General features: G+C 43.2%; 1 protein-coding gene across 4 annotated transcripts in view; it reads left to right on the top strand.

Moving 5' to 3' along the window:
- LOC125457009 (neural cell adhesion molecule 2-like) overlaps positions 1–24,970 on the top strand; it is a 1,449,549-nt gene that overhangs the window by 1,140,327 nt on the left and 284,252 nt on the right. For all 4 annotated transcript variants that reach the window (XM_048540683.2, XM_059650141.1, XM_048540685.2 and 1 more), the window contains one exon: positions 4,434–4,530. In XM_048540683.2, coding sequence (XP_048396640.2) covers positions 4,434–4,530 — 97 coding nt within the window. The remainder of the gene's footprint in view (positions 1–4,433; positions 4,531–24,970) is intronic.

Here is a 24,970-nt window from a genome sequence, read left to right as displayed (position 1 = left end):
GCAGTCACCATGGAAGTATTAACAAAGTAAAAGCAGAACAGTCAAAGTGCCATTTCTTTTTCATTGAACCAGCTCTGCATTAAAACACAGCCTGAGATAAGGGCCACTTAACCAGCAGGGTGCAAGCTAAGAACTGAAATATCATACTGAGAGAGAAAGCAAGATTTTGAGTAGTGAATATTTCTTCAAAAGAGTGTCATCAAACTGTGCTGCAAAATGTCAGAGCCATCTTTAGGCTTCAGCCACGCAAGCTTGCGTTGTTAACATCTGATTTGTAGAGTTTGGAATGATGTTTGGCTTTCTTAAGATCACTTATTATCCACATTATCTTCAAAGCAAAAGATGTCCAAGTGGAATAGATGATATTCTCTGGGTCAACTCACAATCATATAAGTACTGCAAAAGTGGGAGTTAAACATACATTAAATTGTTCTATTCAGTAAGTTATTTTTTCCTCTAGTTTTCAATTTGAGGAATTCAGTGCTGTGGAAAAGCAATTTGCATCCAGCGTCAGCAGCAACGTTCTGGTGCAGAGTCATTAAGGGATGAAGCATCTCATGATTGTCTTCATCAAGCACTTTCCAGGTAGTTCCTTTACAGATTGGATGCAGATTTTAAGATGCCACAATCACATTTACATGAGCGAAGAAATAGTAAGTGAGATAACAAGGTATGGAGCTGGATGAACACAGTAGGCCAAGGGGCACCAGAGGAGTAGGAAGGCTGATGTTTCGGACCTAGGCACTTCTTCAAAAATTTCTGATTACTGAAGAAGGGTCAAGGCCTGAAATGTCAGCTTTCCTGCTCCTCTGATGCTACTTGGCCTTCAGTGTTCATCCAGCTCTACACCTTGTTATCTCAGATTCTCCTGGTTCCGCAGTTCTTGCTATGTCCAGGAAGTGAGAAAGCTCAGTTCTCACTGTGCTTGACCATACAATGGAGATTCAAATTGAGGAATAATTGAGGGATCAATTTTATGCAAAAAAAACAATTTATAGTATGAAATTATATTTTTCTTTTTGTTGTACAAAAATAAGTAAAATTGCAGACATGGAAAAAAGCTGCACAGTGATTATTTTCAGAATGGCCAACTCCCCCAGATGACCAGATGTGTTGAAGATTAAACCCTGAGATATTGCAGCAATAAAAAACCTTTTTTGGTTTCCTTTCAACATTTTTGTCCATTCATTATAAAATTATTAACGATGAAGTAGGAAGATTAGATTAGAAGTGTGAGGTTATGCAATAGAGACATCAAGGATATGTTCAGTCAGGGTGGGTAACTTTAGTCATGTATAGTTTTTACGGTTGCATTCACATTAGCACAATGCTTTTTTTTCTACCCCTTGCTAACTGCTTTTTGCACAAGCTCAAGACTATAATACATCTGGAATTATAAAAAAATCATCAATTTTCACTCTTGCCTCAACTTTATCTGGTCTATCCCCTTGTCTTTTCCTTGACTGCCTCTTTTCTACTCCTGGGGATAGGCTATTGGCCCATAACCACTGCACACCCACTGACCCCTACAGTTACTTTGACCTTGCATCCTCACACCTGGCTTCCCACAAGGGCTCCACTCTATTCTTCAGCAGTCTTTCTGTCTCATCTGCACTAGTGCTGTCAATTTCCATTGGGATGCCTCTTTTCTATACTCAACCAAGCACTCCCCTTCATTGCTTCAGGGATAGTAGGAACTGCAGATGCTGCAGAATCTGAAATAATAATGCGTAGAGCTGGATGAACACAGCAGGCCAAGCAGCATCAGAGGAGCAGGAAGGCTAACGTTTCGGGCCTCGACCTTCCTGAAGAAGGGTCTAGGCCCGAAACGTCAGCCTTCCTGCTTCTCTGATGCTGCTTGGCCCGCTGAGCTCATCCAGCTCTATACCTTGTTATCTCACACTCCCCGTCATTGTGTTCGGCATGGCCTTCAGTCATGTCTAACCCATCTCTTGGACTACTGACTCCTTCACCCCTCTCCCAGAACAATGATGGGGCTTCTCTTGTCCTTTTCCATCTTTCTAATCACTACATGCAAGGAATCATCCTTGGCCATTTCTGCCAACTTCCAGCTCCACTACTCAACACATGTCCTTCTTCCTTCACTGTCAGCGTTCCACGGGGACTGTTCCCTCCATGACATGCTTGTTCACTCTTCCATCACTCTTAACATTTCCTTAACCTCCCATGGAGTGCCACCACACCTTCCCACATAATTGCAAAACATCTAATATTTGCCTGTTTCCCCTCTGCTTTGTCCAGGGACCCAAACACACCTTCCACGTGAAGCAATGCTTTATTTGTATTTGTTCAATTGAGGCCACTGCATTTGCTCTTTACACTAATGAGGCCAAATGTAGACTGAGTGATTAGTTTGTGGAATACCTATGCTCTGTCTGTATGTGTGGCCCCAACTTCCCAGTTGCTTGCCATTTCAATGCTCCACTTTTCTCACATGCTAACATTTCAGTCCTGGCCCTGCTGTAGTCCTTCAATGAAGCTGAATGCAGTGAATGAATAACATTTTCTGCTCAGACACTTTGTACCTTCTGGTACTCACATTGAGTCCAACAGCTTCAGAACATGACCTCTGCCCTCAATACTGATTACAATCACTACCCAATGTGTCATAGTGACTTTGTTCTCAGCAAAGCAGAACCATTTGTTCCTTCTCATTTCTATCAATTAAGTCTCTATTTCTATTCTATCACTATTAGTACTCTCTTTGTCTTTTTTCTGGGCATTCTTACCATCAGCTCAACACACCCACTAACTAAAGTATTAATACCTCCATTTTCCAGCCCTTTTCAGTCCTGAAGAAGAGCCATACCAGACCTGAAATATTAACTCTATTTCTCTCTCCACAGGTACTGCTAGACCTGCTGAGTTTCTCTCTGTTTTTATTTCAGCTTTCAACATATGCTGTATTTTGTATTTATTTATTATATTATGATCATGCTTGATTGCGCTGTTTTGTCTCATAGATTAGACATTTAATGTTTTGTGGCCAGAGATACCAATGATCAATGGCTTGTTGCCTTAGTACCAGTTGTGTTCATGGAACCATACTAGAAGTGAAAGTCAATGAGTTGGATTTTATTTGAGTGGATCACTTTGCAACATGTGCTGAGCATTTCCTGAATCTTTCAGTTCAGTTGCTGCAGTTTTCTAGACGGATGATGTGGAGAGACAGACAGGGGATTTCGAAACTTGGGGAATGGAAGGTCGGAGATTTTGAGCTACAGGGAGAGGCTGATTTTCCCCAGAGTGTCGGAGGCTGAGGGGAGACTTGAGAAGGACTTATATCTTATGAGGGGCATGCATAGGGTGAATAGTCATGGTCTGTTCCCCAGGGTAGAGGAACCAAATGTTGGCAAATGGGTCTTGATTAATGGAGGATATCTGCTTGGCATGGGCAAGTTGGACTGAAGGATTTGTTTCCACGTTGTTCATCGCTATGACACTATGGCCACCAAAGGCACCCTTTCACCGACGAGGTATAAGGATTGTCAAAGAGCCAGTGTAACAAAAGAGAAGAAAAATTCATTGGAAAACAAACCAGGCCCAGCAAGGGAAACATGAAGAGAGGGAAGAAATATTGGATGAAGAGAAGAAGAAGGAAGCAGTGCCAAAGGGAAATGAGAGATTAATCAAAACAAAACAGTATTCTCTTTTAAAATCTACAAAAACTATTTATTCTATTTATCCTAAAGTTAGCTCAGCCACATTAGGGGCATTTAAACAGTCCTTGGATATGCATATGGATGATGATGGGATAGTGTAGGGGGAGGGGCTTAGCTTAGTTCACAGGTAGGAGCAACATCGAGAGCCAAAGGGCCGGTTCTGCACTGTATTGTGCTATGTTCTATGTTGTATGAGATTCAATAATTGGAATTGCACCTGTTTTGTTGCAGGCAGCTCTTTTACAATTAATATAATGATAAAGGAGTACTTAATGGCTGAACTGTCTGTGTTGTTTTCAACAGATAATGAAGTTGCAATACCAGAAAGTTGGTCAAAGTAACTGGGAGACTCAAATGAAAATGTTGTAGGTCTGAAGTAACAGCAAGAATGACATAAATTCATCAGCAAGGACTACACAGCTGCAATTCTTGCCATATCTCTGGGCGATTTGTGCAATAATTGAAGTGCAGGTTATTAACTTGCTATGCGTTTTCCAGTCTGATATAAGCCAATGTGTTCAGGGGAGAAGACTGGCAGCAAATTAAAAATAACAGATTGGAAATGCAACGTGCAGGAGATTGTCGACACAATGATTTCATGTTGCCATTTTAAATTGTGATCATCACTGGCTTATATGCCATGGCGAGAGAGGCAAGAAAAGAATATTATAATCAATGGACCAGTTCTAACAATCCAGTAGGTTATCAGAAAGAAAAATAATGCCATATTTTCTGTTTCTCTGCTTGAAGATTACGCCAGCTGTGGACAGTGACTTTGGCAGCTACAACTGCACAGCCAGTAACCGGATAGGAACCAGGTCTCAGGAGTTCACTCTCGTTCAAGCTGGTAAGTGAAGGTGTTTTGCAGAATCACTTCTGCTCTGTTCAACAAATATTTATTCTGATAATGGGAGCAGATGAACGAAAGTGCATGCCAACCATGAACAAAGATTTTGAAAGAAGCAACCCTGTCATGTTTGCTTAACAACTGCCATTAGTTGCAATTTTTCCTTGTTTTCTATCATTCACGCATTACAATTTCAAGGAAAGTTATGTGGTTATAGATTTAAACTTCTTAATCTTCTCTACTTGCCTTCTTCCTCTAAGGGGAAGCGGTAGGATATGGTTATGTGATCATTGTAGTAATTCAAAGCCACAGATAAATGCTCTGGCTGTTTAAATTCAAATCCCACCATAAAAGGAAAGAGAAAAAGGAGTGCCAGTAGGGGTAATGGAGTGATTGAGAGGTTATTCAGGTGTAAATGATTTGTATGAAAAAGATAAAATGCTGAGAACAGAGCTAAAACTTAACCACATTTTGAGAAGCTTCTTTTTCTTTATTCATTCATGGGATGTGGGTATAAATAATAAAATCAACATTTGTTGCCCATCATCTGTTAGCCTGAACAACCGTGGGTGCTGTAAATCAGGAGCGAGAACAGAGGTTGCTGGGAAAGCTCAGCAGGTCTGGCAGCATCTGTGAAGGAAAAATCAAAGTTAACGTTTCAGGTCTGGAGCCAAAACATTAACTCTGACTTTTTCTTCACAGATGCTGCCAGACCTGCTGAGCTTTTCCAGCAACTTCTGTTTTTTGCACCAGTTAGCCTAAAACTGAATGGCTTGCAAGACCATTTCAGAGGGCAGGTGAAAGTCAATCTCAGTATTATGAATCTGCAATCATATGTAGGCCAGTGCAGGTAAGGATGGTAAATTTCCTTCCCTGAAGGGCATTAGCAAATCCAATGGGTTTTGAAACAATCAATGATTCATTCAGGGTCACTATTACTGAGACTAGCCTTCACTTTCAAATTGAATTCCACCAAGAGATGAAAAGTGGAATAGCATTACTGATACCCAGCCACATTCCCCAGGAAAGGCAATATTGTATAAACTATCATGTTGGCAAATAATTATAGTTCAAGGTGGGATGAATTCTGGCCAATGTCTTTGTGCAGCCCATGAATTCTTGAATAATCTTTATGAATTGTGGCTTGCCAGTGTCCCTTTTAATGTTACCTATGATTATTTCTGCTTCAAGGGTATGACTAAGATCAGTCTGTAATGACCAATGACATGGTCAAGGTTGCCTGTGACTAGAACATAGAACATTACAGCACAGTACAGGCCCTTCGGCCCTCGATGTTGCGCTGACCTGTGAAACCAAACTGAAGCCCATCGAACTTACACTATTCCATTTTTATCCATATGTTTATCCAAAGACCAGTTAAATGCTCTTAAACTTGGTGAGTCTACTACTGTTGCAGGCAGGACATTCCACGCCCTTACTACCCTCTGAATAAAGAACCTACCTCTGACATCTGTCCTATATCTATCACCCCTCTTTTTAAAGCTATGGCCCCTCGTGCTAGCCATCTCCATCCGAGACTCTGGTCTGAAACTGACATTATTGGTCACTCCCTGCAGTTCCCATGCAGGATGCTATGATTTTAGATGTTGGCAACATGTGCTATATAAACTCTTGATGAATGCAATTGCCCATTAAAGGGCCTCATATCACGTACTCAGTTGGAAAAAAATAAACCACTTCCTGTGCCCACACCAGGTGTGGCTGCTGCCATATTCTATTTTCATTTCACATTTATGATTTGGCTGAAGCTAGAAGGTAGCCCAGGTCACACTTGGCAGAGTGGCTCTCATGCTTAGTCTAACAATCAATAGCAAACCCTTCCCCCCACCACCCTCCAAAAACCTCCATGCTCTTTTCTTCCCTGCCCTCTCTATCGATCCCATCAGTACTGAGCGTCCTCTCAATTCCCTGTCCACCACCTCTCAACTCTTTCATTTAATTCTTTGCCTCCCACGTTTATTTCCTGAGCCCTGGGCCTGCATTTCTGCCATGCTAACTATCATGCTGTACTGTCCTCCCATTAAAGCCAAGGTAGTTTTGACCAGTGATGTTACCTGTCCCTCTCACAGTAACCAACATCCTCCAATGCACTTTCATATCCCATTCTTATATGTTGAGTTGCACTCCGTCAATGTTACTGGCCCTTTAGCAACCCAATATGCTGCCCTTAATCCTGATGGTTGAGTTCCCCAGATTGTCAAGTGCAGCAGTGTCCCCCCATTAGTCCCCCTTGACCTTTACTGAGCAGGCGCTCACAACTGACCATGGTCACCCCTCTCAATCAACTTGACCAGAGACCCCTGACTGATGAGTGACTGGGCTGCTGACTGATCCCTGTGCAGCTTCCCAACAGACTTACTGTGAAACTCTGGACTGGTTGAAGGAGACCTGCAAAAGTGACTGTGACTGACTTCTTAGACTGCAGTACCAAGGAACTTCTGAACCATACCATCACACAAGTGGCTGACTGACTGCATGCAAGGCTCTGGAGTGAGACTGGAAGCTTCCTAACTGTTTACTAACTGAAACAAAACTCCCGAACTGGTGCCAGTTCCCATTGACTTGACCAAGGACTAAGTTGCTTAGGCCTTAAGACATGGCCATTCAGTTGATGCACATACAGTATGTTTGTTGCATAAGCTGCTGTGTCATAGATGTGAGATTTACGTAGGCATGTGCCACACAGCAACATGACCATCTCCTTGACTGCTCGTACTTTTGTGCTGAACAATGAAGTAACACAGAGTTACTGTGAGCTGTTAAAGCAAGTCTGGGATAATCTGAGCACCCAATATGGCACCACAGTGAATGAGGGCTCAGAGATCAAGTTATTAGCTTCAAGCTGCAGGCTTCTCCAATCCATGAGATTGGTACCTGTCACTGCCTGCACAGTGGCCAGGTATCAGCATTAAAATAAAATTTTAAAAAGGCGCTGGCACTCTGCAAATTGCAGCATGGGAGAGGCAAACTGTATTCCAATTGTGGTCAGAGATGAGCTACGATGATTAGCTCAGGCTGGTAGCATGAAGAAATACATTGAGCCCCTTCTCAAAACAATTCAATGCCTTGGCCTCAACCACATTCCTTTTACAGAGAATTCCACAAGCTCACCATCCTCTGAGTGAAGAAACCTTTTCTCATCTCAATCATAAATGGCCTACCCAGGTCCTTAAATTATGACCCCTGGGTTCTGGAGTACATGGTCATTGAGAACATCAGGAATGCCCCTCCCTTCCAGGTACCCAGTGACTCTGAGTGGACACTCTCAAGTGGAAAAAGCTGTCTAAACCTGAATTGAGCCCTCCCTCTCCCAATGTACCTCACATCACATGTTCAAAACATTTGTCAATCTAAACAAAAGGCCATGGCTCCCAGGGCTGGCAGAGACTGACTCACCTTTGATGTACCACCCATCGCCTCATTTTTAAAAATGCAGAAATTGTTGGAGAAACACAGCAGGTCTGGCAGCATCTGATGAGAGAAATCACAGCAAAAGTATCAAGTCTGGTGACACTTCTTCAGTACTGGGCCACCGGACCTGAAATGTTAGCTCTGTTGCTCTCCCCACAGACATTGCTTGGTCTGCTGAGTTTGTCCAGCAGTTTCTGATTTTCAGTTTCAGATTTTTGGCATCTGCAGTTCACTGTGTTTTCTTTTATTTCTTTCATCTTCACGTTAGACCCTATCTTAAAATCTGAAAGACTCACTTGGTCCATCAGCAGCAGTTTATCTTCGAATAAAAAAATGATCATAGCACAGAAGGAGATCAATCACCACAAACCTTTTACCATCTGATGACAATGTCATAAGCTGTGGCTCAAATCAAATTTTAATTCATCATTACTAATTTGGGCATGACTTTTTTTTTGCTTTGGATACATGGTTTGACTTGATGTTTTTCAGTACATCATGGATTTGTCTTTTGTGTGAATATAACTGAGTGGGTACCACGCTCACCTCTGAGCCAGAGGGTAATGAGAAATGAGAACATGAGTCTAGAGATTTGATCACATTACTTAAACTAATACATTCACCTCAGTGCCAGTTGGAGTGCTACACTATCAGAGAGTGGCCTTTCATAAGATGTGTTTTGTTGCTGCCTTGTCTATTCACTCAGCTGAAAGTCAGAGATCACAGCAATGGAAGGAGAAGGGGATAGCTGTCCCTAGAGTTTTGGCAATTGTTTATACTTTAACTCAAATCATTACAGATTGTCTGGTGACCATTACATGGCTACTTGCTGTTTTCAAATTAGTTGTCACATTTTGTACACTGAACACTGATTGCAATTTGAAATACATCATTTAGCATGTACTGAATTTGTGAGAGAAGAGAAGCAAACACAGGGCCTTTTCCTTTTTGTCTCTTGCATGGATTTCAATGTTGCTTCTTTTCCCCAAGAGAAGAACCCTCTTCCTTTCTTTAAAGGCAGAATAGCAAAATTGGAGTGTACCTTAACGAATGAGACTCCGAAGATAATCGATATTCAAGGTGAAACCTTGGACTTGGAATCTGTGTCTGTTCCAGCAGCATTTGGAACAAGAAATGCTCTGGGGTTCTTTTCAATCAACATTGAAAGTTGCCGGATGACTTGTGTCTCTCAGCGTTTAAACCAGCTCAATGTCCTTAGCAACTTCCTTAATGCAGGTGAACTCAATGGTTTTTCCAAACCCTGTGGGCTAAGATTTATAGGATGCCATAATTACATCATGGCCCATCAATCTGCTTAATGTGCTTCTACAGGGCAGAGACAGAACAAAACCAGACCAAAAGGGCTAACTGTGACCTACAAGCCATTCTCTGATTCCATAATAGAAAGGGGAAATGTTCAATGGAGCACTATTGTTAATAAATCCACTGTGAAGCAAGCATGAACTAATTTTAGTGAGGCAGCTGTGTTTATTATTTGGAGAGAGAGTCTCAGCATTGTAACTCATGTCAAAGACTGACTCTAGCCATTGTAGCCACGGATCAAAAAGTAATTTTCTCTTTTGTAACTTCTTTTTAATAAGAAATTAGTTCTTCTCCTTTAGCTTTATTCAGGGTGAGTGAAGGTTACGTAGCTTTTGTAACAAGAAGGATGTAATTATGTTTTGAAAAACCTGTATTGAATTTTTTTGTGAGGCCACTTCCAGAGAAGCTGTTACCAATCCCAGTCTGCATATTACAATGAGGATAAAAGAAGGTGCAAAAAATTCTGACATAGAGTCATGTTTGGCTCAATATGTTAACTCTTTCCATCGCAACAGAAACTGGCAAGCCTGTTGAGTTTTCCAGCACTTTCTGTTTTATTTCAGATCTTTCTAGTATTTTGTTTTTACTCTGGTATGAAAATTCTCACTCAGTTGAGGTCAGATTTGAGGGTTTATGTGAATCAGAGCAGAATGCTCAGAGAAGAATGCTTTCCTTTTGAAAAAAATCTAATGATGGCCTGATCGAAGTCCTTAAAGTTTGCTGTCGAAATTTTTCAGCTTGTGGATGAGAATGAGGTGCCTTAACTATAAGTCATCATTAATTAATCCAATAAGGAATTCAGGACAAACTAATTTATCAGGAGGGTAGTTAGAATATGGAACATAACTACCACAAGGAGCAGTTGGCTTGCAATGAGTGTGTTTGAAATGATGCTGATTAATTGCATTATGAGAGAAAGAATCAGGAATATGCAGATAGCGTTGGATAAGGAAGAATGGGAGGAGATTCATGTGAAGCTCAAATACTGACACATACATCTTTGGCTGAATGGCCTGTACCTGTGCTGTTAGTACTTTGATATGTTTTGTAACAAAGAATAATTGGAAAAAAAATGACGGGCAGTGTGTTGAGAAATGTCAACAGTCTTAATAGAATGCATATTGTAGCATTGTAATGATATATGAACAGCTTGATGACAATATAATATTTAAGAAGAAAAATTAACTTGTGAGAATTCAGTCTCGATGAATCTCAGGTATCAATTGTCATGATACTATGGTTTTAAGAGAGGTATTTTGTCCTTGTATTTTTTGTGAAGAAATGTTGAATCAGAGATAGGGAGCAATCTTCCTGTAACCATTAAAGTAAACAGCTTGTGAGGCCTCGGGTCTTTTTTTAAAGTTGGAACAATAGAAGCCACCTGAACGGTTGGAGTCAAGCTCCCATAGAACAAGGACTTTTAGTTCTAGCTTTCAGAAGTTTCTGGGGTCTTGAAGTTGGATGTGGAAACTTTTATTCCTCTTTGTGTTACAGCTAAAAGCTGGGGTTCTGTTCCTGCTGCTAGAATAGCATGTCAGGCAATCTGTTTTACTAATGTGCCTTTGTCAAGGGTGTGTTTATGGGGTGTTACTATATTGAAATAGTTAATTAGTGGTAGTTAAAGTATGTTATATTTCAATAGAGTTACTGTGAGCTAAAACATTTCATCTTTTTTACTGTATATTAATTGTAGCGTAAAATTAAAGAGTGTTATGCTTAAACTTAAGTAGTTTGACCAATCAGATTCATCTGAAATGCAACACCTGACACCTTTACAGTGAGAAAAAGTTACGGTTTAGGCTATTTTCTCAATATCTTTTGAAGAGGTTTTGTCAATCCACAACACAATATAGATTTTTTTTCTCTGAACTCCAAAGCTCTGATTAATATGGAGGATCAATTTCAATGAAACCACAGCCGGCTATGATGAACAAGGTTCAGTTTTCCAGTTCTATTGCGTTCACAGCTCTGAGGGTGTGCAGCTTCACTTCAAAATCTCATTGTTGCATTGAGTAGCATGCCCTGGTTCTGGACACACCCACCATTGGGAATATCGTCCCTGCATCTACCCTGTCCAGTCCTGTTAGAATCTTTAAAGGTCTCAATGAGAGCCGCCCCACATATTTGAACTCCAATGAAAACAATTCCAAACTTATCAATCTCTCCTCATGCGTCAGACCCGCTATCCCTGGAATCAGCCTGGCAAACCTTTGCTGCACTCTCCAGAGAACAAGAATATCCTTCCTCAGGAAAGGATGATAAAATTGCACAAAATAGTATAGGTGTGGCCTCACCAAGGTCCTATACAACTGCAACAAACATTCCCTGCTCCTGTACTCGAAACCTCTCGCATTTGCCTTCTTTACCACCTGCTGCACCTGCATGCTTACTTTCAGCAACTAGTGCATAAGGACACCCAGGTCCCACTGCACACTCCCATCTCCCAATTTATAGCTTTTCAGCTAGTAATCTTGTTTTTGCTTCTGACATGAATAACCTCATATTTATCCAAATTATACAAATTGAACTGCCTACCCACCCAACCTGTCAAGATCATGCTGAAGGATCTGTGCATCTTTGTCACACTCCACCCAACTGCAAACTCAGAGATGTTACATTTTATATTTTGCATATTTTGTCCGTGAGGAACTTTTGCAGTTCTATTGGGTTTACTGCTCTGATGGTGTGCATCTTTACGCCAAAGTTTCATTGTTATGTTGACGATTCATAGAGTTGTATAGCATAGAAACCAATCCTTCAGTGCAAAAATTAATTTAGCCTTATTTGTCAGCATTTGGCCCATATCCCTCTAAACCCTTCCTATTCATGTACCCATCCAGATGCCTTTTAAATGCTGTAATTGTACCAGCCTCCACCACTTCCTCTGGCAGCTCATTACATACATGCAAAACCCTCTGCGTGAAAAAGTTGTCCTTTAGGTCCCATTTTAAATTTTTCCCTTCTCACCTTAAACCTCTACCCTCTTGTTTTGGACTTCCTACTCAGGAAAAAAGGCCTTAGGTATTCACCCAATCCATGTCACTCACGATTTTATAAATCTCTGTAAAGTCACCCCCTCAGCCTCCAACACTGCAGCGAAAGTAGCTCCAGCCTATTTAGCCTCTCCCTAGAGCTCAAACCCTCCAAACCTGACAACATCCTTGTAAATCTTTTCTGCACCCTGTCAATTTTCACAGCATCGTTCCTGTAGCAGGGAGACCAAAATTGAATTGCGGTATTCGAAAAGTGGCCGAACCAATTGATCAAGTTAAGGCTTATCAGAAGAGCAAACTATTTATTTTTGGCTATTATCTATCGCTTCTTAGATGAAGCAGTGTGACTCAAAATATGGAATGGGCTGGGTACAATGGTAGACCTGGGGAGAGATGTAATGTTAAGGAAGAAAATGAACTTGTAAAATTAACTCCCTTCATCAAAAAACACTGTAAGATTTCATGATGATTAAGAAATGGTTCTCTTCATCAGTTTCATAGAAGAGATGCCTATTATTTTAAAAAAGAAAGCCTCTACAGTGTGGAAACAGGCTTTTTGGCCCAATTGGTCCACACTGACAGCATCCCACCCAGAACTCCCACACCCCCACCCCAACCCTGTCCCTGCAACCCTGAATTTCCCATGGCTGATCCGCCCAACCTACACATCCCTGGGTACAACAGGCAATTTAGTTTGGGCAATTTACCTCGCCTGCGCATCTTTGAACTGTGGGAGGAAACTCATTTAGATATAGGGAGAATGTGTAAACTCCACACAGGCAGTGGCCCAAGACTGGAATTGACCCTGGTGCCGTGAACCACAGTGCCACACAGTGACCAGTGTATCATTTGTGTTCACTGTGTCCTATATCAAAAGACTCCTGTAATATCTACCAGGCACTGTCCTTGATTGATCAGGGTATAACTTTATTTCTGATATTTTTACACTGCTGAAATGAGACGTAAGGAACTGTTCAAAGGTGCAAATGCATTATCTGCTCAACATTAATCATAAAGTAAAATAAACTAATGGATAAAGTTAAAAAACATTTCAATGTTGAAAAACAGTTTCAGGCAGACATGTACACAGTACAAAGAAGTAGATCCATGCTCCAGTGTTAAGCAAATCAATAATTTGTGAAGAACCATTTCTAGCTTTCTTTTGTTCTCTTTGCTTTTGTTCATAAAGCCAAGGCTTCTACAGAATTTCCACCACTTTCAAAGATTCTATACATCTGTTCCTGCACCCCTTTCAAAAACTTGCTCCAGAGGAAATGCAACAGTTCATTAGACTGAACATAAAACATACAACAGTATGGTATAGGAGCAAGCCCTTTTGCCCACCATGTCTATACTGACCATAATGTCATTCTAAACTAATCCCATCAACCTGCACATGGGCTGTATCCCACTATTCCCTGTCCATGTGTCTGTCTAAATGTCTCTTAACCTTTTCTACCAGATCTTCTGGCAGCCCATTCCAGGTACCTACCACCCTCTGTGAGTACAACCTGCCTCACACATCTCCCTTAAACTTTTCCCTCTCACCTTAAACCCATGCCCTTTCATACTTAATATTTCCACCCTGGAAAAAAGACTCTGACTATCCACCCTATCCTGTCTGCTTCTCTCAGTTGCTCCTCAGCTTCTGATGCTTTAACGAAAACAGTCCATATTTGCCCAAACTCTCCTGATAGCTAATACACTCTAATGCATGACATCATCCCAGTAAACATCTTTTATACTCTCTCCAAAGCCTCCACAACCTTTCTGTAATGTGGCAACCAGAACTGCACACTACGATCCAGATGTGGCCTAACTAAAGTCTTATACAGCTACAATATGACTTCCCGACTTTTGTACTCAATGCCCTGACCGATAAAGGCAAACATGCCATATGAGGTTGTAGACTTGCTCGCCGAGCTGGTGGGTTTGGTTGCAGATGGTGCATCACCCTGCTTGGTAACATCGTCAGTGCGCCTCCAGTGAAGCATTGGTGTGCGGTCCCACTTGTTATTTATATGCCTCCATTTGTTGGGGTGGTTGGCATCACTTCTGGTTTTGTTTTTCACTGGTTTGTGTATCAGGGCCAGTTCAATGTGTTTGTTGATGGAATGTCTGTTGGAATTCCAGACCTCCAGGAATTCCTTGGCATGTCTCTGTTTGGCTTGTGCTACTATAGATGTGCTGTCCCAGTCGAATTCATGTCCTTCTTTGTCCATGAGAATTGGTCATCTCTCTTGGTGGCTAATTGGTGTTCATGTATCCTTATTGTCAATTTTCTTCTGGTATGGCCCATGTAATGTTTCACACAGTCCTTGCATGGTACTTTCTGCATTATAGATAATAAAGAGTGAAGCTGGATGAACACAGCAGGCCCAGCAGCATCTCAGGAGCACAAAAGCTGACGTTTCGGGCCTAGACCCTTCATCAAAGAGGGGGATGGGGTGAGGGATCTGGAATAAATAGGGAGAGAGGGGGAGGCGGACCGAAGATGGCGAGAAAAGAAGATGGGTGGAGAGGAGAGTATAGGTGGGGAGGTAGGGAGGGGATAGGTCAGTCCAGGGAAGACGGACAGGTCGAGGAGGAGGAATGAGGTTAGTAGGTAGGAAATGGAGGTGCGGCTTGGGGGGGGAGGAAGGGATGGGTGAGAGGAAGAACAGGTTAGGGAGGCAGAGACAGGCTGGGCTGGTTTTGGGATGCAGTGGGTGGAGGGGAAGAGCTGGGCTGGTTGTGTGGTGCAGTGGGGGGAGGGGAAGAACTGGGCTGGTTTTGGGATGTGGTGGGGAAAGGGGAGATTTTGAAGCTGGTGAAGTCTTCCTTCCTGGACCTCTCAGGCAACCAGCTTGTAACTGATGTCCATTTCAAGCCCACCGACTCCCACAGCTACCTAGAATACACCTCCTCCCACCCACCCTCCTGCAAAAATTCCATCCCCTATTCCCAATTCCTCCGCCTCCGCCGCATCTGCTCCCAGGATGAGGCGTTCCACTCCCGCACATCCCTGATGTCCAAGTTCTTCAAGGACCGCAACTTTCCCCCCACAGTGGTCAAGAACTCCCTTGATCGCGTCTCCCGCATTTCCCGCAACACATCTCTCACACCCCGCCCCCACCACAACCACCCTAAGAGGATCCCCCTCGTTCTCACACACCACCCCACCATTCTCCGGATACAACGCATCATCCTCCGACACTTCCGCCATCTACAATCCGACCCCACCACCCAAGACATTTTTCCATCCCCACCCTTTCTGCTTTCCAGAGAGACCACTCTCTCCGTGACTCCCTTGTTCGTCCCACACTGCCCTCCAACCCCACTGCACCCGGCACCTTTCCCTGCAACCGCAGGAAGTGCTACACTTGCCCCCACACCTCCTCCCTCACCTCCATCCCAGGCCCCAAGATGACATTCCATACTAAGCAGAGGTTCACCTGCACATCTGTCAATGTGGTATACTGCATCCATTGTACCCGGTGTGGCTCCCTCTACATTGGGGAAACCAAGCAGAGGCTTGGGGACCGCTTTGCAGAACACCTCCGCTTGGTTCGCAATAAACAACTGCACCTCCCAATCGCGAACCATTTCAACTCCCCCTCCCATTCTTTAGATGACATGTCCATCATGGGCCTCCTGCAGTGCCACAATGATGCCACCCGAAGGTTGCAGGAACAGCAACTCATATTCCGCTTGGGAACCCTGCAGCCCAATGGTATCAATGTGGACTTCACCAGCTTCAAAATCTCCCCTTCCCCCACTGCATCCCAAAACCAGCCCAGTTCGTCCCCTCCCCCCACTGCACCACACAACCAGCCCAGCTCTTCCCCTCCACCCACTGCATCCCAAAACCAGCCCAGCCTGTCTCTGCCTCCCTTACCTGTTCTTCCTCTCACCCATCCCTTCCTCCCACCCCAAGCTGCACCTCTATTTCCTACCTACTAACCTCATCCCACCTCCTTGACCTGTCCGTCTTCCCTGGACTGACCTATCCCCTCCCTACCTCCCCACCTATACTCTCCTCTCCACCTATCTTCTTTTCTCTCCATCTTCGGTCCGCCTCTCCCTCTCTCCCTATTTATTCCAGAACCCTCACCCCATCCCCCTCTCTGATGAAGGGTCTAGGCCCGAAACGTCCGCTTTTGTGCTCCTGAGAGGCTGCTGGGCCTGCTGTGTTCATCCAGCTCCACACTTTATTATCTTGGATTCTCCAGCATCTGCAGTTCCCATTATCTCTACTTTCTGCATTACATTGGTTTTATTGGTTGTGGGTATGGGATCCTTTGCGTTCATTAGTAGCTGTCATAGTGTGGTTGTTGGTTTGTAGTTACCCCTGATATCTAAGGGTCTGAGTAGTCTTGTGGTCATCTCTGATTTGCAGTAGGGTGACTCATGCATCTGGTTATGTTGTGTCTTCTTGTTGTGATGCCCCTGTTGAAGTGAGACAATAGGTCTGAGGAGGTCCCTTGGTTTGTGTACTTTAGGTAGTCTGTAGAAGCAGGGTGAATTGGAACCTTTCGGCTTCATTTTTTGGTCATCCGTCTTGCTGATGTCTCCTGAGTTATGTAATTTTTTTCAGGGTTGTTGTAATCCGGTTCCCTAATTGTGGTGTTTTGTCAATCACCACCTGTTAGTGTATCAGTATGTGTTAGTAGTGTGTTAACTTTCTCAGTGTATTGGGCTCTGATAAGGATTGCTGTCATGTGTCATTTGTTTGCTGGTAAGATTACAATTATTCTGTCTTTCTTGAGTCTTTCCAAGGTTTTCTTCTCTTCTGTGTTAAATGCATTCCATCTACCTTTTCTGCTAAGTATAGGGACTACCATCTGTCTGATGGTCTGTTGTATTTCTGCTGTGAATCCTTTACTCTTTCGAGTGAATTCCGGTGCAGCCAGGAAGTCAGTGTTTTTGGTGTCTCTGGAGTTACAATTCGGTTCAGGGTAGCCTTCTCAGCGTCTGTAAGTGGTCGGTCTGAGGTGCTCTCAATCCAACTTTCTGTATTGTCCGTGTCATTTTTGTGGGTGAGTTTGGAAAGTTTTTCTTGTAGGTCTAGTCTTTTCTTTGTTCTGGCCTTTTGTTGTTGTATGGTAATGGCTTGTTCCAGTGTGGCTTGTTCTGTGCCATATCCCTTCTTTACCAATTTGCCTACTTGTATTGCCACTTACAGGGGGCTATGGACTTGCATCTCAAGGTCCCTCTGTGCATCAATGCTCCTAAATGTTCTGAGATTTACTATCTTCTTTTCTCTTGCATTTGCACGCACAAAGTAAATCACTTCATACTTGTCTGTATTAAACTCCATCTGCCATTTCTCCACCCAAGTTTCCAACTCATCTATATCCTGCTGTATCCTTTCTCAGTATCCACAACTCCACCAATTTTTGTGTCACCTGCAGACTTGCTAATCAGGCCATGTACGTTTTCCTCCAAATTATTTATATATACTACAAGAAACTGACCCTTGCAGAGAACCACTGGTCACAGACCTCCAGTCAGAAAAACACCCACCCCACAATTACTCTCTATCTTCTATGACCAAGCCAATTTTGTATCCAACTCATTGTGGATCTTATTTGACTTAATCTTCTGGACCAGCTTACGCTTTAGTAAAGTCCATGTTGACAAGATCTATTGCCCAACACTCATCAATCATCTTTGTCACTTCCTATGAAACTCAATCAATTTTCTGAGACAAGATGCCTCCACAAAAAAGCTATGCTATCTCGAATAAGTTCATTCTTATCCAAATGCAAGTAAATCCTGTTCCTTAGAACCCTTTCCAATAATTTCCTGACCACTGTTATAAAGCTGTCTACCCTATAATTTCTGGGATTATCCATGTTGGTTATCCTGAACAAAGGAACACCTTTGGCTATTCTCCAGTACTCTGGGTCCATGCCTGTGGTGAAAGAGGACACAAAGATATCTGTCAAGACCTCAGCGACCTCCTCCCTTGTCTACTTAGGTATTCTGAGATAGATTCCATCAGGCCCTGAGGACTTATCTACCTTTATGGTTTTCAAGAAACCCAACACCTCTCCCTTCTTGCAACTGATGTGCCCCTGAATATCATCATTCCCCTCACTAATCTTATCACCATCCATGACCTTCTCCTTGGTGAGTACAGTTGCAAAATACTCATTAACAACCTCACCCCCTTTCTCTTGCTCCGCACATAAATACTCTCCTTTGTCCTTGAGCGGACCTACCCTTTCTCTAGTTACCCTCTTGCTCCTAATATACATATGAAATGCATTGGGATTCTCTTTGGTGCTTCTTGCCAAGAGTGGCCCTTTTCAGCCCTCCTAAATGCTTGTTCAAGTTTATTTTGCTATTCTTTTTATGTTGCTCAAAGGCTTTGCCTGATTTCAGTTTCCTAAACCACTTATATACTTCCTTTCTCTTTGTGGCTAAGCTTTCATTTTTCTCTTCTCATTAGGCATTGCTGAATCTTGCCTTCCTTATTTTTCATCCTCACAGAAATATGCTGGTCATGAACTCTGAACATCTGACTTTTTAAAAGATTCCCACATTTCAAATGTGGATTCACCTGCAGTCCCCAGTCCAATTTCTCCAGTTAATGCTTAATACTATTTTAATTAGCTTTCACTCGTTTTAGCACTCTCACTGGAGAACTAGCCTTATCCTTATCCTTAGCTGCCTTAAAACCAACAGCATTATGATCACTGCTCCCAAAGTGCTCCCCCACTGGAACTTCTATGACTTGACCAGGCTCATTCCTAATACAAGGTTTAGTATGGTCTCTCCCCTACTTAGGCTATCCACATATTGTTTCAAGAAGCCCTCCTGGATGCACCTAACAAATTTTGCCCCACTAAATCCCTCGCACAGAAATAGTCCCAGTCATTATTGGGGAAGTTAAAATCACCCACAACTACAACCTTGTTGTTTTTTCATCTTTCCATGATCAGCTTACATATCTGTTCCTTTATCTCCTGCTGGCTGTTGGAATGCCTATAATATAACCACATCATAATGTTTGCGCTTTTCTTATTCTTATAGTCTACCCATGTGGCCTTGCTGGATGACCCCTCCAAGATGTCTTCTCATAATGTATTTGTGACATTCTCCTCAAACAGTAATGCAACTCTCCCACCCTTTTACACCCCTCTCTGTCTCACTTGTAACATCTAAACCTTGGAACATTGAGCTGTCCTTCTCTCAAACAAATTTCTGTAATGCTACAGCATCATAGTTCCATGTACTAATCCAGGATTATGCTCATCTGCCTTACCTGTTATACTCCTTGCAGTGACATACATGTACTTCAGACTGTCAGTCCTGCCGTGTTCGTTAACCTGACTCTGTTGATTCTTCCTATTAGACTTGATTTAACGTCAACCTTCTCTTCAATCACCCTACATGCTGACCTATTGCTCTGGTTTCCACCCTGACTGGTTGCTCGGATAGATATTTTAGCTGATTCATAGGATGTTGGTGTTGCTGGCTTTATTGCCCATTACTGACAGCCCCTGAGAAGGTGACAGTGAGCTGCCTTCTTGAAATACTGTAGTCCATGAGCTGTAAAAAACCCACAATCCTGCTCGGGAGGGAATTCCAGTTTCAGTGATGGAAGAATGGTTTATTTTCTAGACAGAATATTGTGGAAGCCCGGGGGGGAACTTGCAAGTGAGTATTATATGCATGCATCTGCCACCCTTATTCTTCTGGGTGGTAGAGGTGATGGTCTGGAAGGTGCTGTCAGGGAAGCACTGTTGGGCTGTTGGACATCTTCTGGATTGAATACACTGCTGCTACTGTAAAATGAGTAAATGTTGAATCTGGTGTTCGGGGTGATAGTCAAGTGGATTGCTTTGACCCAGGTCGTGCTGAGTTACTTGAGCGTTGCTGAAACTGCACAATCAATGCTAATGGAGAGTGTTCCATTGAACCCCTGATCTGTACTTTGTAAATGGTAGATGACAGGAATTGGGGAACCAGTGTGAAATTTACTCACAACAATGCCAACCAAGTGAGCTGCCCTGTCCTGGATGGTGTCAAGGTTCTTGAGTGTTGTTGGAGCTGCACTCATCCAGGCAAGTGGGGAGTATTCCATCACACTCCTGACTTGTATCTTGTAGATGGTTGACAGGCTTTGAGAAGTCAGGAGATGAGTAATTGCAGGATTCCTAGCCTCTGGCCTGTTCTTGCAACCACTGTATTGTTATGGCTAGTCCAACTCCGTTTCTGGTCAATGGTAAACTCTCAGACTGCTAACAATGGGGATGGTAATGCTCTTGATTGTCAAAAGCAGCATGTTTCGATTCTCCTCTGCGAGGTAGTCACTGTCTGCACCTTGTTATTTCTCACTTTTCAGCCTTAGCCTGGATATTGTCCGGAGCTAGCTGTATATGGGCATAGACTGCTTAAGTTTCTGAGAACTCATTCTGAGGGATTCTGTAATGGTCAGAGATTGAGCTGACAGGGCGCATATTCCCTCAAATTAAAAACATCGAATGGTGATTCAATTGAAACACAACAAACATTCCGAAGGGGCTTGGCAAGGTAAATGCTGAGAAAATATTCCCCTGGCTGGATATCTAAAACAGAGTCACAAAGAAACAAAGAAACCTACAGCACAGGAACAGGCCCTTCGGCCCTCCAAGCCTGTGCCGATCAAGATCCTCTGTCTAACCTGTCATCTATTTTCTAACGCTCTGTGTCCATTTGCTCCCTGCCCATCCATGTACCTGTCCAAATATATCTTAAAAGACGCTAACGTGTCTGCGTCTACCACCTCCGCTGGCAACACGTTCCAGGCGCCCACCACCCTCTGTGTAAAGAACTTTCCATGCATATCTCCCTTAAACTTTCCTCCTCTCACTTTGAACTCATGACCCCTAGTAATTGAGTCCCTCACTCTGGGGAAAAAAGCTTCTTGCTATCCACCCTGTCTATACCCCTCATGATTTTGTAGACCTCAATCAGGTCCCCCCTCAATCTCCGTCTTTCTAATGAAAATAATCATAATCTACTCAACCTCTCATCATAGCTAGCACCCTCCATACCAGGCAACATTCTAGTGAACCTCCTCTGCACCTTCTCCAAAGCATCCACATCCTTTTGGTAATACGGCGACCAGAACTGTACACCGTACTCCAAATGTGACCGAACCAAAGTCCTATACAACTGCAACATGATCTGCCAACTCCTGTACTCAATACCCCGCCCAATGAAGGAAAGCATGCCATATGCCTTCTTGATCACCCTTTTGACCTGCCTTGTCACCTTCAGGGAACAATGGACCTGAGCACCCAGATCTCTCTGTTCATCAATTTTCCCTAGGACTTTTCCATTTACAGTATCACGTTAGATGGAGTGAACTACTAATGAGGAGAAATGTCATCACTCAGAGGATAGTGAATCTTTGGAATTCTTTCCCCAGAATGCACTGTAATTGAGTCTATTCAAATCAGTGCTTGATAGATTTTTGGACCCATAAGCAGTTAAGGAATTTGGGGATAGCATGTGAAAGTGGAGTGGCGGGGAAAGGCTTGAGGCTTTTCTTTCAGTTCCTATTCTTCAATTTTGTATCGAGTTTATCTTGAACGAATTTCTGTTGGGAAAAATAATGCACAAACTCCCTCAAACTTTCTTCATCAGGTGACATCAGGGCCATGTGACTTAACATAACATCAATCCTTCAGGCACAGTTTAAATTGCTTTTGACAACAGGTATTTGAAATTGGCACTGCATTTCGTGAGATCTGAGGCACTGATGCCCATTGTGCAAGCTGGCGTCTGATGCTAATTTTGTGCCTCTAATTCTTGAGGCTTTTCTGACACCGCTCCTCTAACAAATGCAAGCAGCTTCAAACCTTGTTGTTCAGAACATATCACATTTTATTTTTCTAGCTGCCAGCTATTCGTGAATCATTCTCACCTCCTTCCATCCTAGTCCTGCAAAACAGAGTATCTCTGCCATTCACGATGTTCCAGTGGTAAAGATAATGATACATACTCAGTTGCAACATTTTTGTGCTTTTGTAACATTTTGTTACACCCTAAGATGCGTGTAGAATGAAAAATGTCGTTCAAATGGTGCTAGAGCTTCAGCCATGTGGAGAATCTCGGCTTGTTCTCCTTTGAGCAGAGAAGGTTAAGAGCAGTTTTGATACAGGTTTTCCAGCAGATGATTGATTTTAGTCGAGTAAATTAGAGCTGGCTGTTTTCAGTGACAGAAGATTCAGGTTTAAGCTTATTTTCAAAAGCAAAATCAGATGGACCATGTTGAAAATTTATTATGCAGAAATTTGTACTCATCTGGAATGCACTGCCAGCAAGAATGGCAGGACTGAATTCAACAATGATTTACGAGGGAATTGAGTCTATACCTTAAAGGAAAGAATTTGTAGGTCCACAGGGAAAGAATGCAGAGTATGAACCAGTCAGATAGTTTAGGCAAGGAACCCTGCATAGCATCAGTGTGGAAGCTGACCGTTCAGCCCATTGAGTCCATGCTGGCTCCCCAAAGAGCGCCCCTCCGAGCTCCCTACCCTATCCCTGCCACCATGCACTTATCATGGCTTAAGCACCTAACCTACACATCTTTGGGCTGTGGGAGGAAACCAGAACACTCAGGAAAAACTCATGCAGGCACAGTGTGAATGTGCAGACATTTGCAGCCACCCAAAAATGGAATCAAACCCAGGTCCCTGGCACTGTGAAGCAGCAGTGTTAGTCACTAAGCCACTTCTGAAATGGCTCCATTGATACTGTTTTCATTTTAGAGTGTTTTAATGATAGGAAGATTGGCTGGATACATAGCAATTTGGAAGGCTCTGACAAGCCCTTCTATTCCTTTGTTTGAAGATGTTCAGGCTTCGAACTGTATCCCAGGCAATCGACAAATGACAGCTATGAGTTTGTTGTAGAAAACCAGTGGGTTCATAATATGCAGTGGATGTGGTTGACAGACATCCTGTCAACAACTACACTATGAAGTATCATTTTTGAGCTCCAGGAAGGAGCTCAAAAATGGTCTGAGGAGAGCCAGGAGGGGGCACGAGAAAGGCTTGGCAGAAGGAATCCGGGAAAACACAAAGGCATTTTACACTTACGTGAGGAATAAGAGAATGGTCAAAGAAAGAGTAGGGCCGATCAGGGATAGCATAGGGAACTTGTGTGTGGAGCCTGAGGAGGTAGGGGAAGCCCTAAATGAGTTTTTTGCTTCTGTCTTTACGAAAGAAACCAACTTTGTAGTGAATGAAACCTTTGAAGAGCAGGTGTGCATGCTGGAATGGATAGAGATAGACGAAGCTGATGTGCTGAAAATTTTGTCAAACATTAAGATTGACAAGTCGCCAGGCCCGGACCAGATTTGTCCTCGGCTGCTTTGGGAAGCGAGAAATGCAATTGCTTCGCCACTTGCGAAGATCTTTGCATCCTCGCTCTCCACTGGAGTCGTACCTGAGGACTGGAGAGAGGCAAATGTAATTCCTCTCTTCAAGAAAGGAAATAGGGAAATCCCCGGCAATTATAGACCGGTAAGTCTCACGTCTGTCGTCTGCAAGGTGTTAGAAAGGATTCTGAGGGATAAGATTTATGACCATCTGGAAGAGCATGGCTTGATCAAATACAGTCAACACGGCTTTGTGAGGGGTAGGTCATGCCTTACAAACCTTATCGAGTTTTTTGAGGATGTGACTAGAAAAGTTGATGAGGGTCGAGCTGTGGATGTGGTGTACATGGACTTCAGTAAGGCATTTGATAAGGTTCCCCATGGTAGGCTCATTCAGAAGGTCAGGAGGAATGGGATACAGGGGAACTTAGCTGCTTGGATACAGAATTGGCTGGCCAACAGAAGACAGCGAGTGGTAGTAGAAGGAAAATATTCTGCCTGGAAGTCAGTGGTGAGTGGGGTTCCACAGGGCTCTGTCCTTGGGCCTCTACTGTTTGTAATTTTTATTAATGACTTGGATGAGGGGATTGAAGGATGGGTCAGCAAGTTTGCAGACGACACAAAAGTCGGAGGTGTCGTTGACAGTGTAGAGGGCTGTTGTAGGCTGCAGCGGGACATTGACAGGATGCAGAGATGGGCCGAGAGGTGGCAGATGGAGTTCAACCTGGATAAATGCGAGGTGATGCATTTTGGAAGGTCGAATTTGAAAGCTGAGTACAGGATTAAGGATAGGATTCTTGGCAGCGTGGAGGAACAGAGGGATCTTGGTGTGCAGATACATAGATCCCTTAAAATGGCCACCCAAGTGGACAGGGTTGTTAAGAAAGCATATGGTGTTTTGGCTTTCATTAACAGGGGGATTGAGTTTAAGAGTCGTGAGATCTTGTTGCAGCTCTATAAAACTTTGGTTAGACCGCACTTGGAATACTGCGTCCAGTTCTGGGCGCCCTATTATAGGAAAGATGTGGATGCTTTGGAGAGGGTTCAGAGGAGGTTTACCAGGATGCTGCCTGGACTGGAGGGCTTATCTTATGAAGAGAGGTTAACTGAGCTCGGTCTCTTTTCATTGGAGAAAAGGAGGTGGAGAGGGGACCTAATTGAGGTATACAAGATAATGAGAGGCATAGATAGAGTTGATAGCCAGAGACTATTTCCCAGGGCAGAAATGGCTAGCACAAGGGGTCATAGTTTTAAGCTGGTTTGTGGAAAGTATAGAGGGGATGTCAGAGGCAGGTTCTTTACGCAGAGAGTTGTGAGAGCATGGAATGCATTG

The sequence above is a fragment of the Stegostoma tigrinum genome, chromosome 12 (assembly GCF_030684315.1).
Source record: "Stegostoma tigrinum isolate sSteTig4 chromosome 12, sSteTig4.hap1, whole genome shotgun sequence".
Taxonomy (NCBI): Eukaryota; Metazoa; Chordata; class Chondrichthyes; order Orectolobiformes; family Stegostomatidae; genus Stegostoma; species Stegostoma tigrinum.
Note: the sequence above shows the minus strand (reverse complement) of the source record. Positions and strands in the feature narration are given on the sequence as shown.